At 36.4% G+C, this 13,033-nt stretch overlaps 2 protein-coding genes across 2 annotated transcripts; one reads left to right on the forward strand and one right to left on the reverse strand.

Annotated features, from left to right (window-relative positions):
* Window positions 1–599: 599 nt before the first annotated feature.
* LOC133864725 (protein HEADING DATE REPRESSOR 1) lies at window positions 600–4,732 on the forward strand. The gene is made up of 3 exons (XM_062301135.1): window positions 600–854; window positions 3,837–4,165; window positions 4,259–4,732. The coding sequence occupies exons 1-3, from the start codon at window positions 746–748 to the stop codon at window positions 4,460–4,462; spliced, it is 642 nt and encodes a 213-aa protein (XP_062157119.1). The 5' UTR covers window positions 600–745; the 3' UTR covers window positions 4,463–4,732.
* A 254-nt stretch (window positions 4,733–4,986) lies between these two features.
* LOC133864724 (uncharacterized) lies at window positions 4,987–11,553 on the reverse strand. Its single transcript, XM_062301134.1, has 6 exons — window positions 11,217–11,553; window positions 10,678–10,923; window positions 10,382–10,555; window positions 10,174–10,280; window positions 6,919–7,244; window positions 4,987–5,773 (listed from the first exon to the last, which is right to left on the reverse strand). The coding sequence occupies exons 1-6, from the start codon at window positions 11,355–11,357 to the stop codon at window positions 5,196–5,198; spliced, it is 1,572 nt and encodes a 523-aa protein (XP_062157118.1). The 5' UTR covers window positions 11,358–11,553; the 3' UTR covers window positions 4,987–5,195.
* Window positions 11,554–13,033: the final 1,480 nt, after the last annotated feature.

A 13,033-nucleotide genomic window follows, 5' to 3' on the forward strand; every position in this document is an offset into this window, starting at 1 on the left:
TATATAATTATTTCATAATACTCTTCTCTCTTGAAAAAAACTTGCTCAAATTCCAAAGCATATTCTTTTAACCACATTGTTATAGCTCAGGGAATTTTTATTTTTATTTTTTAGATTTTAGATTTTTTTTTTAAAGAAAAAAAATTTGAAGATCTCTTCCAATATAAATAAAAGAGACTAAACGGTTAAATGTTCAGAGTTACAACAATTCTTTAATAAACTAAGTCAGAGGCAGAGGTGAAGTTGCATCTATTTATGTAAAGTCAGATTCAAATCATTACAGATTACAGCTGTTAAAAGATAATTTAGACAACACAAGATATCTCTACGTTGTATGAATTTTTTTTTAATATTTTTTTTTTTAAAAAAAAAAAAAATTTAATGAATTTAAAGACTAATTTTATTATTACATTATCTGAAATTATATTGCAATCTATCTAAACAACGCCAAAAAAAAAAAACGCAAACAGGGGGAGATATGTATGGGACCCAAGTGGAAAGTGAAGAGACAACTGTTGACATATAAATCTTCCAACTGAATGCACCAAATCTGAACCGTCCAAAACCCGCGTGGTCCCCATACCCTGTGACAATTTTATCTTCTTCTCTTGTTGTTTGTGTTGGGAAGAGCAACCAAACCAAAATACAAGAAAAAACAGAGCTTGTTCTTGAGATTAACGTTGTAGAGTTGTTGGAGCTTTTTTCCTGTTCTTCCACTTCCTTTTCTCGCTCTTGTTGTGCTTCAATGGAAAACCAGAACCAGGAGAGGGAAATGAAGAAGGTGGATGGGGCTTTGGTAGGGTTCTCTCCTGTCTCTTCCCCTCGGATTTTTTGGAAATCCCGAAAGAGATCAGGTAGTATCAGTTTTCTTTCTCTCTGTTGTTGACTTGTTGTGATGTTTTTGCTTGATTTTAGAGACACACCCCCAAAGACCCAACCCTTATCCATATTGGAATTCAATAGTTTTACTAGTTGTTGGTTGGTTTTGGCTCCTTTAATTCTTACTGATTTCTGAAGCCGACTTCTAACTCCCCCATCTTTGTGGAGATTCTCCTATAGCGTTCTGTTCATCATTTTCTGATTCCTTTTCTTACCCAGAAAACAAAATGTCAAATTCATTTGAAATTTTCACCTTGTGAAGGAAAATCATGCTCCAGCTAATCCCTTGATTATATTGAATTAATATTATTAAAGAATTCGTCTGTGCCACAACCATGTGTGTGGTTGTTGAAGCTTTCTGAAGAGAGAGAGAGACGTAAGAGGAGTTGCTGACTTTGCTCGTACGTTACTCTCTCTCTCTCTTGGCCCCCTCATTCTCGTTAGACTTTTTGTTTCTTTTAATTTATCTTAAATTTCTTGTCTGGTGCAATAGTAATTACGGTTGGGCTGTTAACAAGCTCACATCCTTTCATCGGTCAGATCCACCTTTTCTATTTTATATTTACTTTCCTATATATACACTATTCTTCTTCTTCTTCTATTCTATCTATAATTTCTTTTAGTTTCTTTTGGCTTTTGGCCAAGTTGCCTCTTAATTATTTTATAAATTTTATTTTATTTTTTTTTGAATTTATTAAATTTGAGGAATTGAAAATATGGCCTCAAGTAGGGGCTAGGGCACATGGTCTATCTAGTTTTCATTTTTGTGGGGGTGAATCACATGGTGTGGTTTGGTAACCAATTAATGTCATTTTCATATTATTGCATAGTCATAATTAATGGCACATATGTTGTAGAAAATTACCTCTCCATTTAATATTGGATGTTGACGTATTTGCTCTCTTACTTTATTCATTTATTGATTCATCACGTTTTTTTATTGGGGGTTTTTATATGTAAGAAAGAGAGAATTTTCTCCACTTCCATAAGGGAAAGTACAGTTCATTGAGGATAATATGGACAAAATATTTCATCAAACCCCAAAATACGGGCTCACAAACCCTTCTGACGGGGCATTTTTTGTTTGACGGTGCTCCACAAAATTGTGTTTCTCTTTGAGAATTAGAAGTGCTATATGTGCTGTACTAACTAGGGTAACCAAGGAATGTACTATATATGCTTAACATAAGATTCAGCTTTGGACTAGAAAAAAAAAAAAAAAAAAAAAAAAAAAATTAGGGTATGCTTGAAAATGGTTTTGAAAATTGTTTTTTTTGAGTTTTGAAAAGTGTTTTGTGTTTTGAATTATATGTTAATGATTTTGAGAAAAAGTGTGTTTTTATTTTAAAAAGAAGTGTTTTTGAGAAGATTAACATAAATTTCCTTCCAAACTAAGTTGGATGAATTTTTGTCTATTCCTTTCCTTTATTTCTTTCAAGTTTCAGCTATCCTATAGGGGTTTTCTTCTTTTAATGTATGTATAGGGCTGATTCTTTTCTGTAATATTATGTTTCTTAATGGTAGTATAGTATTTGTTAATATTGCCATTCCCATGTGCTGAACCTGTTGGAATTCTGTCTATCAGAATCAGTGGTATATATGTGTGGTACCCTAGTGCTTATAGATGTCAACACCCAATTCCTTGGGGGCTAAAACCTAGGATTCCTAAGTGTGTGCTTTTATATTTCTTGGGAGGTGCTACTTTTTAAATCCTCCTTTCTGAGATCTTTTCTGGATTGGGTCATTGCTCACGGTCCCAACTTCTATTCAAGGAATTTGGTAGATCTGATTGGCTTTCTAGATTGTAAAAGCAGCTAGCTTTTGGTGCTCTTGTTTCTCTTGTATAGCAGCTAGTTCTGTGGTGCTATTGTTTTCTTGTATACTTTTCGTATATGAGGAATTTCCTCTTTCTTTTAATAAAATTTCTTATTATTATTCATCAAAAAAAATATTTCTTTGGATTTGTTTAAGAAATGAATCTGTACCTACCATGCCCAAACATATGGCACAGTTTCTTTTATTTGCACCTTTAGTGATTTAGGCTACTGCAAAATATATTTTACTACAAGTGGATCTCTTAAAATCATGTTAGGTTGTTTTTGGACTATTGATGAAAATGTAGTTGCATTGGCAATTTCCATTTTACTTTCCGTTTCTTATTTTTCATTCATTTGTAAAGTAATGCACTCAAAATGTGAAGCATAAAAAGTTTGAAGTGAACTGCGAATAAAATACGGCTCTTTTATCTATGTTGTGTTCCATACAAGCATCTAGATAGAAAGCCTTTGCGGTTGGATATGTCACAGAACTTTGCAACCATTCACCAGTAGTTAGGTGAGCAATGGAGGGAGGAGTCATACCATCAGTCCTCTTTGGTGCCCTTAGTTGGAGAACATTCTTTCTTCGAAAAGCGTTTTATCATTCAACTCTTTAAAAATGGCAAAAAATTATGTAAATGTTTTTTTTTTTTTTGATAAGTAAGAAAAGTTTTATTAGAAAAAGCGTAAGGCGCCCCTAAGTACACATGGAGTATACATAGGAACAACCAAAGCCAACCCACCAAAAGCACCCAACAAAACCCTAGAGCCCAAAAGGATCACCCGAGAAAAGCCCACAAAAGAACCCAACTTATGTGAATGTTAGAGGATGAAGTTTCACCTTAAAAGGCCCTGAGAATTAAGAGTGGATCTTTCAGTATGAATCACTACTTATATGCATAACTGCATGTTTAGGGCTATGGAGTGTGCCTTATATCTAGCATGGTGGCATCACCAAATCCAATTTTTTGTTAGATGCACACTCTCCACCTATGCAGAATTCCCTTTATATTCACAATGTGGAACACTAGAAACGGCATAGTCATATTGCCTCCCTATTATGTTTGATGCATCGATAGTATATAAATATGCAGTGTCTCTAAGTTTGTTGGAACTAGAATAGTAACTTGTTTCCAACAGCTAGCGGGAGGAACTTAGACAAGGTAACAGAAGACAATGCTAATGAAACACCCAACAAGCAGGAGGACCCTATGATTGAAGAGAATGCACAGGAGGACTCTACTGCAATTTCTGAGCTCTCTGAGCGTCGAAAGGCTCTGTTTGAACCATTGGAACCTGTAATGAATATAAATGGCCGACGACCATCAGCTGAATCCTTACTCCCTCCACCCGACTTTGACTCTACAAGCTATCCCCGAGGCTGGCTCATTGGTAAGAAGAGGAAGCTAGTCAATGTGGATGTTGTTGAGAGCATGCGGAAGATTGCCATCCAGGAAATGAACAGAAAGGTATTATTTCTTTCCACAACCACACACTGTTCTGCAAACACAGTTACCATTGTTGCATTAAAAAATGAGCCATATTGTGGGTTATACATACAGGACCGAGAGATCGATGGCCTAAATCAGCAACTAGAAGAAGATGGTCGGTGCCTAGAACACCTGCAGCTTCAGCTTCTGCAAGAACGAAGCAAACGTTCAGAGGTCGAGAGAGATAATGCAATGCTACAAGACCAGATATCCATGTTGATGAACATGTTACAAGACAACGAGTCGATGGGGGAAGAAGACCCAAATGAACCATAGTTGGTCGTTTGCTTTGTTGTTTGTTTGATTGTTTATTCTTTTGTAGATTTGTTGGAAAGAGTTGAATGGAATCATACAAAAATAGCTTATATATAATAGCATAGATTGTTGGTACTGCTAGTACATGGATATGATAAATTGCTTGTAACAGAGTTCCAATCTCATATATTTAATTATATATTGGGGTGATCTGTATGTTAATCAAAAAATTATGTAGCAAATGAAAATGGCCGTGTTGAGGGCCAGCTCAAGGAAGAATGCCTTCTTACAGTCGCTAGTTATGGTGGCTGGTTGGGGTTCATATGCTCAGGATTTCTTCCTTTCTTTTTTCCCCAATATTACCAATGTACACTGGTGCCCTAGGGTTAATTGGTTTTTCCTGTTAGAAGACTCTGTAGGTTGATTTGTGACCATACAGAGAATCTGTAATGCAAAAAATAAAACATCTGGTGCCCTAGGGTTAATTGGTTTTTCCTGTTACAAGACTCTGTAGGTTGATTTGTGACCATAGAGAGACTCTGTAATGCAAAAAATAAAACATCTGCATGGGATGTACTACAAAAACAGATACAAAAGGATTCACTAACATATATACACAGGGTATTACATATAATGTGCTTTAGTTTACTACCCAACACCAGCTTCACCATATGAACACAGCTTCACCGATATTCACAGGGGACAGAACCACCTAAAGTTGCATGCTTCTCATAAGAAGACTAGTTGCGGATCACTATCTAGCTTGATAATCAGAATCTTCTGGCAAGCTGAACAAAAACTGTGGGAGAGATGCTATCCTTGGAAGGTTGACAAGAAGCTCAGCAAACGAGTCCTTCCTTGTCATAGCCAGTGCCTGTTTGCAGCCAGAAATATCATTGGACTCACCATCAGTTGCAGGAAATTTCTCTGCAGGCTTACTTTCTTGTGCTGCTTCAGCAACAGCTTCATCTATCTTCTGATCACCATTTTCATCAACATCATCATCACGTTTGGCTGGCGAGTTTTGTGCAATTGAAGGATCTTTCTGTATAAGGCAGCAAAGCGAATCGACCCTTGACATGAGTGACTGCTCATCAAACACTGATGCTGATTGAGTCTCGCTAAACAAGTATTGAGTAATCTCCAGAATGTCTCTTCTATGTTGTTTGATGCCAGAAAAGATGGAATTGTCAGATGTCACCTGTTCTGCAATGCAATGTTCAATGTGGTTCACTATATCACTCATAGACATCGATGGGTGAAAACCAGGCACTTTAATTTGATCCAAATGGCCAAGCAACTTCGAACTCTTGCCTCCAATGCTCCTTATTTCTTCAATTGTATGAGTGTCCATCAATAAATATAAGACACTAGTTAGACCAAGAACAATTGCAAGGTAGCGGTGTGAAAAAAACTAAAGGCGGATACTCTTGAAATGGTTCAATGGTTATCAAATGACCAACCTCAGGAACTAATTCAATAATAACATAGTAACAAAGCTTTACACATACTATGGAATCAAGTACTGGTACACAATGACACTGCATGCTAAAATAACAGCAAACATTCAGACATCCATCTGCTACCACTCCTAGAAGATATCGTTATCAAATGAACAGTGAGCAAATAATTTTTGGTTGTTTTTCATATTTTTATCAAAAATAATTTCTGTAATGCAATGCAGTATCAGACAGCTTTTTTGAATACCCTCTTTCTAATAACTTTTCTTCACAGTTTGTTAAGCCCTTGAACAAACCAATGGCTAGACGCAATTCTTTCATGTCTGTCATAATGTTGCTATTGATCAATACATCCAATGTTTAAGAAATATGTTGATATTTTTTCCTAAGTAATATATCACCAAATCGTCTATTGAACATATTATTAACTTATTACTATGGCAAGGAATCAGTGAGATGCTATTAATTCTAGATTATCAACTATGTATTAGCAGCTGTAATTCAATTCAACTAAGCTTAAATCCCAACTAATTGGGGTCAGCTACATGGACTTTTACACCCTTTGGCCCTATCTATTAGTAACTGCAATTTGATAAACTAAAATGACAAGGAATTAGTGAAACGTATGAGATTATTTTTCTAAAGAAACCATATAAAAAAGGAATAACAATATTAAGTTCATCCAGAGATGGAGTTCCATACGGATTCAGTCTTGAACCTATGTACAGAAGAAGACAATCATCCTTGAACAATGAAGGTGAGAAAATGTAGAATTGTTTTTTTTTTTTTTTTTTTTGACCAGTACAAAATGTAGAATTGTTACAAATGGAGCAATAGAATGTTGACAAATCTATACGCTTATTAAATGAAGGGCATGCAACTATCATCATATCAAATTCTAATTCAACAGAGAGATGAATAAATGGTTTTTTTTTTAATAAGTAATGTAGATGAATAAATGCTATGTTAGCTTTAAGTATATCACGTGACATTCACTTCCAGGCTCACAATTTTTACCTGAGCTGGATGAAGAAGCTTCCTGGGAAAAATTTTCAGGGGCTCTACCAACAAAATCTTGTTCACTTTTTGAGGAAGATGAATGAGCTCCAGAAGGTGATGCCACATCTCCCAAATCAAGGAAAGTAGATCTCTCTTCACTTGTTAAATCAAACGGAAGGCCGGATTCATTTGGATCCTCAAACACAGCTACTTTCGGATCGAAGTATGGACACTCTAACACAATCTCTGGTCGTTGACTTAGAAAGTTGAGTCGAGGATCACATTGCATTAGCTTTTCGAAGTGCTTGCCCATCGTGCCTTGTGGGCACTGTAGAAAATGTCGCCTGTGACAATATCAAAAACCCGCATCAGCATCACATTTAGAATCCTAATGATTTTATATTTTTGATTAGTTGCATGATGCTTGTTAAATCACTGGTTGCCCTAAAAGCTTAAGCTAATAAAAAATAATGAATTTAATCATTTAATTAATTCTTTAATACTTCCTCTCACGTGTGGGCTAAAACTTCATCTTAAGTAAAGCTGTACGTGGAATATTTTAACTGAAATGAGGGGTAAGCTGTAAAGTCAAGGTTCAAACTCAAAGACATTTTCTCTGATACCATGTTAAATTATTGTTTGTTCCAAAACTTAAGCTAATAGGAAATGGTAAATTTAATCGTTGAATTAATACTTTATTATTGCTAAAGGAGCCACTCTTCATATTAAAACTTTATAAACATTTTTAAAAAAATAAAAAATAGAAAGCCAATAAACCAAAAGGAATGGGCAATTCTTTATTATTTTCGAAAAACAAATATTCAAAGCTCTCTATTCGACTTACATAAACAACAAAAACCTGCATCATCCATTCATGTTTACGACACCCATACCAACGTTTTTGTTACAAGAACAGTTTGTCTCAAACTGACATATGAAAAATGTATGATTTTAATATATTAAGATATGAAATAGCAGACACAAGATAGTGTATATATATGCTCCCTATTCTCAAATTGTTACACGTTCGTGAAGATGACTTTAAATCACATAACTTGTGACCATAGTTTTTTTAAGTCCATTTGCAAGGTATTGTACTCCGTTCGAGGTGAGAGTAACCATGAAGGTATCTAGCTAAGTATTTTAAATTTAGGTATTCAATACTTAAAAAGGTACATAAACAATAGTAGAAAACAATCATACAATAATTAACAGAGAACTCATAAATAATTTGAAAGCAATTCAGACCTACTTTAACGGAGTAATCAAAGAACAGGGCAAAGAATGTTTTCAAGGAAAACTTTCTTATCTTTTTTTTTTTTTCCTAAAATGATTTATCTAAATAACTTAGAACTAAATGAAAACAAAAGAATTAGTAAAACAATTAAAATACCAACCAGTATCAGCAAATTGTTTTGGAACATAATAAAACAGTAGCTCAGATCACACAAGCATGCGCGCACACACAAAGAGAGAGAGAGAGAGAGAGAGAGAGAGAGAGAGAGGTGTACAATAGCTTACATAAAGTATATGCCACAAGTCGTGTAAAAGGGGGGGAAAATAAAAAGAAAAAACATAATTCTCTGCACACAAAACACATCTAGAATGACTCATGTTTTAGTCTTTAAGTCATCAAGCATTTTAGAAATGCCAAGCCTTGAGGTGAGCCACAAGAAAACTTTTCAAAAGCCAAGTGAAGCGCCTGATATGGCACTAGTCTTTGAGGGCCCGAGCATGGCCCAGCATTGCTGTGAGTGAAAATGAGGCATTTTGAGAAAAATTAAACATTAAAAAAGATGAAGGAAAAAAAATTACAATCCGGTCCAATGTAATATGAAAGAATTAGATAAATACTCAATCAGAGGTTCAGGTCAAATTGTCAATAATGGACCCTCATATGGCTACTTGGAAGACTTAAACCAAATTCCCACAACTTGCTCATAAATAAGACAAACAAGTCATAGGAAGAAAAACCAGCATACCATTAGCATAATTTGTTTAGGAAATTGCGGCAAATGCCTTGAGAATCACTTACAGGCAGGGCTCAAAGAATATGAATCAAGACAAATTCTGAGGGCTAATGATAGCTGATAAACAAAGGCAAATAAATGAGGCAGACATGAAGGACACAGTTCTGAATTTGAAACTTCCCCTAATTTTTCAGATAGGCACATTCCACTTCCTAATTTAAGGGAGCCAGATCACACCACATGAAAGAGCCTTCCTCCTCCATATGATGGCAAACCAATTTAGCCAACATTTCCAACAGAGACTCCGGGTAAATCCTCTTCTTTATATATAAAACAAAACTGAGTAAAGGTAATTCTTGTGAGTTACTTATCTATTACCCAAAGTTATGGAAACTAGCACTAGTTTGCAACAAATTAAGAACTGTGCCTAGTCTTGGAGCACATGCACTATTCTATAGTTCCACAAGTGATAACTTCAAACCCTTGTAACTTTTGGCTACAATTGGGGAATTTTTCACATGCACCGTTCTATTAGTTAAAGACCAAAGTACTTGAATAATAAAACAGTTTATGACCATGGAAAAGATAAGAAATGCTCAAGAAAACAAAGAAGAATTATGCTTGTTGCCAACCCCCCCCCCCCCAAAAAAAAAAAAAAGAAGGAATATATGACACATTGGTCTTCTAAACACAGTCCTTGGGAAAAGGAATTTCAAATCCTGTGTGGTATTATACAGCTATGCGTTTAACCCATGGAGTTATGCATGCAGCCAGTAACTGCACGACCTGCACATGCCCTATCTGGGGACCCGTAAAAGGAGATTTGTGAGGTTTGTGGATAATTAAATTTTATTTTTTTTCATTATTGTTCTCTTGTGTTGTATCTATACCATAAATACAGTTAGGATCACATTGAATTAATGTAAAAGTGGTTTTATTGTATTCTAAATTTATGGTGCAACAATAATACATTTTCTTAGATCATTGGTCTACTGGTGGGGAAAGTACTTCACTATATCAAGTCAAAATATTAATGGATATGAATGTTATTTAGGAGATTAGCCACATGTATGCAGTAAACTAGTTAACTTGTTGACCCCAATATTCAAATTCGAAATTTCAATAATCTTTTATCATTTTACGATTCCTTAAACTTTTCCTAACAGGCTAACACCTATAGCGTATTTGTCCATACAGTCACTTACATAGACATGTGGGTGAAACAGACCAATATCATGACCAAGAATGATACTTGCAGGGTTAAATTTCTTCTCTGTAATGACTAGAAGATCAGATGTATTACCTATTTATGCTAGCTTGTCCACCTGTAAAATCTGATGTTGCCTGCCATAAGGTGTGCTTCCTAGGTTGTGGATTTGTTTCCCTAAAGAAAAGGGGCCGTCTAGCGAGCTGCATCATACAAGAACACCAGTCTATAATCACAATCTAAATTACACAACAATGATCATGATAATAAGAAAATAACTATCACACAAACACATGCGACTTACCACAACATCCAAAGTCCCTGGTTCATCATCTGGATAGTTTGCTTTGATAGCAACAATATCTGACCACTGAATTTCAATTTTATTCTTAAGACTGCCATCAAGAACTTCCCACACAAGCTTATGCTTCATAAAGTAACATTTTGCCACTAAGTCTCCTTCATACCTCGACTTATACTGCAAACCAATAGATTTAAAAATCAATACCAAGCCCCCCCCCCAAAAAAAATAAAAATAAAAATTAAACATGCTTTTTAATCTGAATTGAATCCGGAATCAATTGTAGATATTAGATATACCTCCCACGTCCCAATTTTAAGGATGGAGCCTGGAAAATTAGAAGCCTTGAGCTTATCACCGGCACCCTTGTGATCTTTTTTGCATAGGGTCGCCAAATTGGAAGCATTTTCTTGAGAGAGCCTCATTTGAATCAAATCCAAAAGGGACGGGCTCTTTCGGAGACGCAAACCAAGCGGGCTTGGCTCATCCAGGGGATTGCACATAGAGGGCGGGGTAGCTAAGTCGCCAGGTTCTGAATTCCATTGCTGCGAAAAACAATGCAAGGAAATGAACAACTCCGACTACTAAAGAAAAAAACATTTATGCCTGTGTTTGGTGGCTGAGAAAATGAAGGAAAATTAATACAAAGCAGGTTTAAGCTCATGGGTTACAGAAATGATGATCAATCTAGCATAATAACGAAATAAAATCACATTTAAGCCACGGGTGATAGCCCACGGTCGATGTGCTTTATAAAGGGGGTGAAAGAACACAATTTTAATCTCGCTCCGTTTGGTTGATAAGAAAGTGTGGGAAATAAAAGGAATTCAGCTCAAACCTGTAGAGACGGATCGAGTTTGGATCGCTTGTGAAGCGGGCCGAGTTGTTCCTCCAACGAGTCCTCAACCTCTTCCTTCACCCCAACCTTTTTCCGGCACTTGGGGTCCGAGTCCATCCCCGAGTTCATTATCTGAACCATCTAAGCTAACTCCGATTCGACTCAGTAACGGAGCGAGTAGCACAACGACAGGCCGAATAATCACGGACAGCAGGTAACCAAACTCGGTGAATCGGCGATTTTTCAGACAGAGAGAAAAGCCAGAGATCGACTACTCAGCAGAGGAGAAGCGAAGGCTTCGTTTTTGACAGAGGGGTTAACTGGGACGGGTGTCACGCGCGCGAACAGAATTGCCACGCGTGGTCAAAGTTAGACAGCGAGGCAGATACGGGGTAGGTTCGGGTTCGGACCAGACGTGAAAAATGGAAGTTACTAACATGCCCTTGTTTGCGAGACAGAGGGTTAAGATCGTGGGCGGTAATTTTGTCTTTTTGTGCGGTAGTTGAGGGATGGTGATGTGAGCTATGTTGGATTTTTGTGTTGTACACGTGGAATTCGGATAAAATGTGGGGCCCGGTTCGTGAACCTTCGGACTGTTTTTGTCTTGTCCTTCCCACGCTGGAACTTCAGGTGATTGGACGGCAATGGCATGTGGCGTATTATGGTGGCGTGTTGGACACGTAGGACGGATCTATATGCAAACTCTGTGGATAAGGTTTACAAGTCGCGCCTACCAAAACGAAACAACGTGCGCTTTAGAATTATGAGGAATGAGGATGAACTCGAGATACACCAAATTATTATTTAATTGAGCTCCACAAAAAGCATGCTAATAATTATTTTATTGATAAAATGAATAATAATTATTTAAAATAGTTATTTATATTCTTTAATTTGATTATAACACTAAAATAGAATAATAAATATGTATTAATTTGTTCGGCACAATGCAATACACTAGTCAATGCAAAAATATTATAATTGAATTTTTTAAAACACCTATTATTAGTGTAATGATAGGTCTATAAGGCTGGCCTACAACAGGGCTATACAGCCAAAGCCTTTCACTACCCAAGAAATCATGAAGCTCGCTTGCTCAATATTCGCGGAAGGGAATATTCATACTCTAATTGCGTGACCTCAACAGTCTCTGATTCCATTAACATAATTCTAACTAGAGGCCTAAAAACCTAAACAAAAGAGGGCAAGAATGATCGGCTATCTAAAGATGGTGAGATCCTTTATCAGGTATACAATAATTTCTTATACTCTCACTTTATCTTTTTTTTTTTTTAATATAGATACGATTGAAAATACAACAGAGCTAAACAAAGAACCTTACAACTAACTATTAACTTGAACAGAAAAACTATGCGCAGGATCTAGAACAACACTGACAATCTGAGTAGTAGCAGAAGAGATGGTTGATGATGAAGTGGGAATGCTGCTTGACTAGAATCGAGCTACGGCCCAATGTGCCACATAGTGGGCACCGAAGTTTGCACTTCTATTGACTTTTCGAACTGACCAAGAAGAATCAGGAAGGAACATGTCTAGAGTTTGTTGAATGATGTCAGTGATACGCCAATCCTGAACAATAGTTGGCTGAGCAAAGATTACAATCTGAGAATCACCTTCAATGACAAACCGGTCAAGGTGAAGGGATGATGCTAGAGAAATAGCGAGTTGTGCAGCTAAAGCTTCGCCTTTATTAGGTGAACATGCAGACTGGATTTGAGTAGCCATCTTGATTAACTTACCCTCATGGTCTTGACAAATAGCTGCTTGACAGGAAAAAGAATCGTGAATAGCAGTAT

Source organism: Alnus glutinosa, chromosome 3 (genome assembly GCF_958979055.1).
Source record: "Alnus glutinosa chromosome 3, dhAlnGlut1.1, whole genome shotgun sequence".
In the NCBI taxonomy this organism is placed as follows: Eukaryota; Viridiplantae; Streptophyta; class Magnoliopsida; order Fagales; family Betulaceae; genus Alnus; species Alnus glutinosa.

Bases quoted from the DNA above. Each gene is read 5' to 3' on its own strand.
- LOC133864724 (XM_062301134.1), bottom strand. From the start codon at position 11,357: ATGGTTCAGATAATGAACTCGGGGATGGACTCGGACCCCAAGTGCCGG. The intron at 10,924-11,216 runs GTTTGAGCTGAA...TGTTTTTCGCAG, and splicing joins AACTCGATCCGTCTCTACAG to CAATGGAATTCAGAACCTGG. The intron at 10,556-10,677 runs GTATATCTAATA...ATTGGTTTGCAG, and splicing joins TTAAAATTGGGACGTGGGAG to TATAAGTCGAGGTATGAAGG.
- LOC133864725 (XM_062301135.1), top strand. From the start codon at position 746: ATGGAAAACCAGAACCAGGAGAGGGAAATGAAGAAGGTGGATGGGGCT. The intron at 855-3,836 runs GTAGTATCAGTT...TGTTTCCAACAG, and splicing joins GAAATCCCGAAAGAGATCAG to CTAGCGGGAGGAACTTAGAC. The intron at 4,166-4,258 runs GTATTATTTCTT...TTATACATACAG, and splicing joins TCCAGGAAATGAACAGAAAG to GACCGAGAGATCGATGGCCT.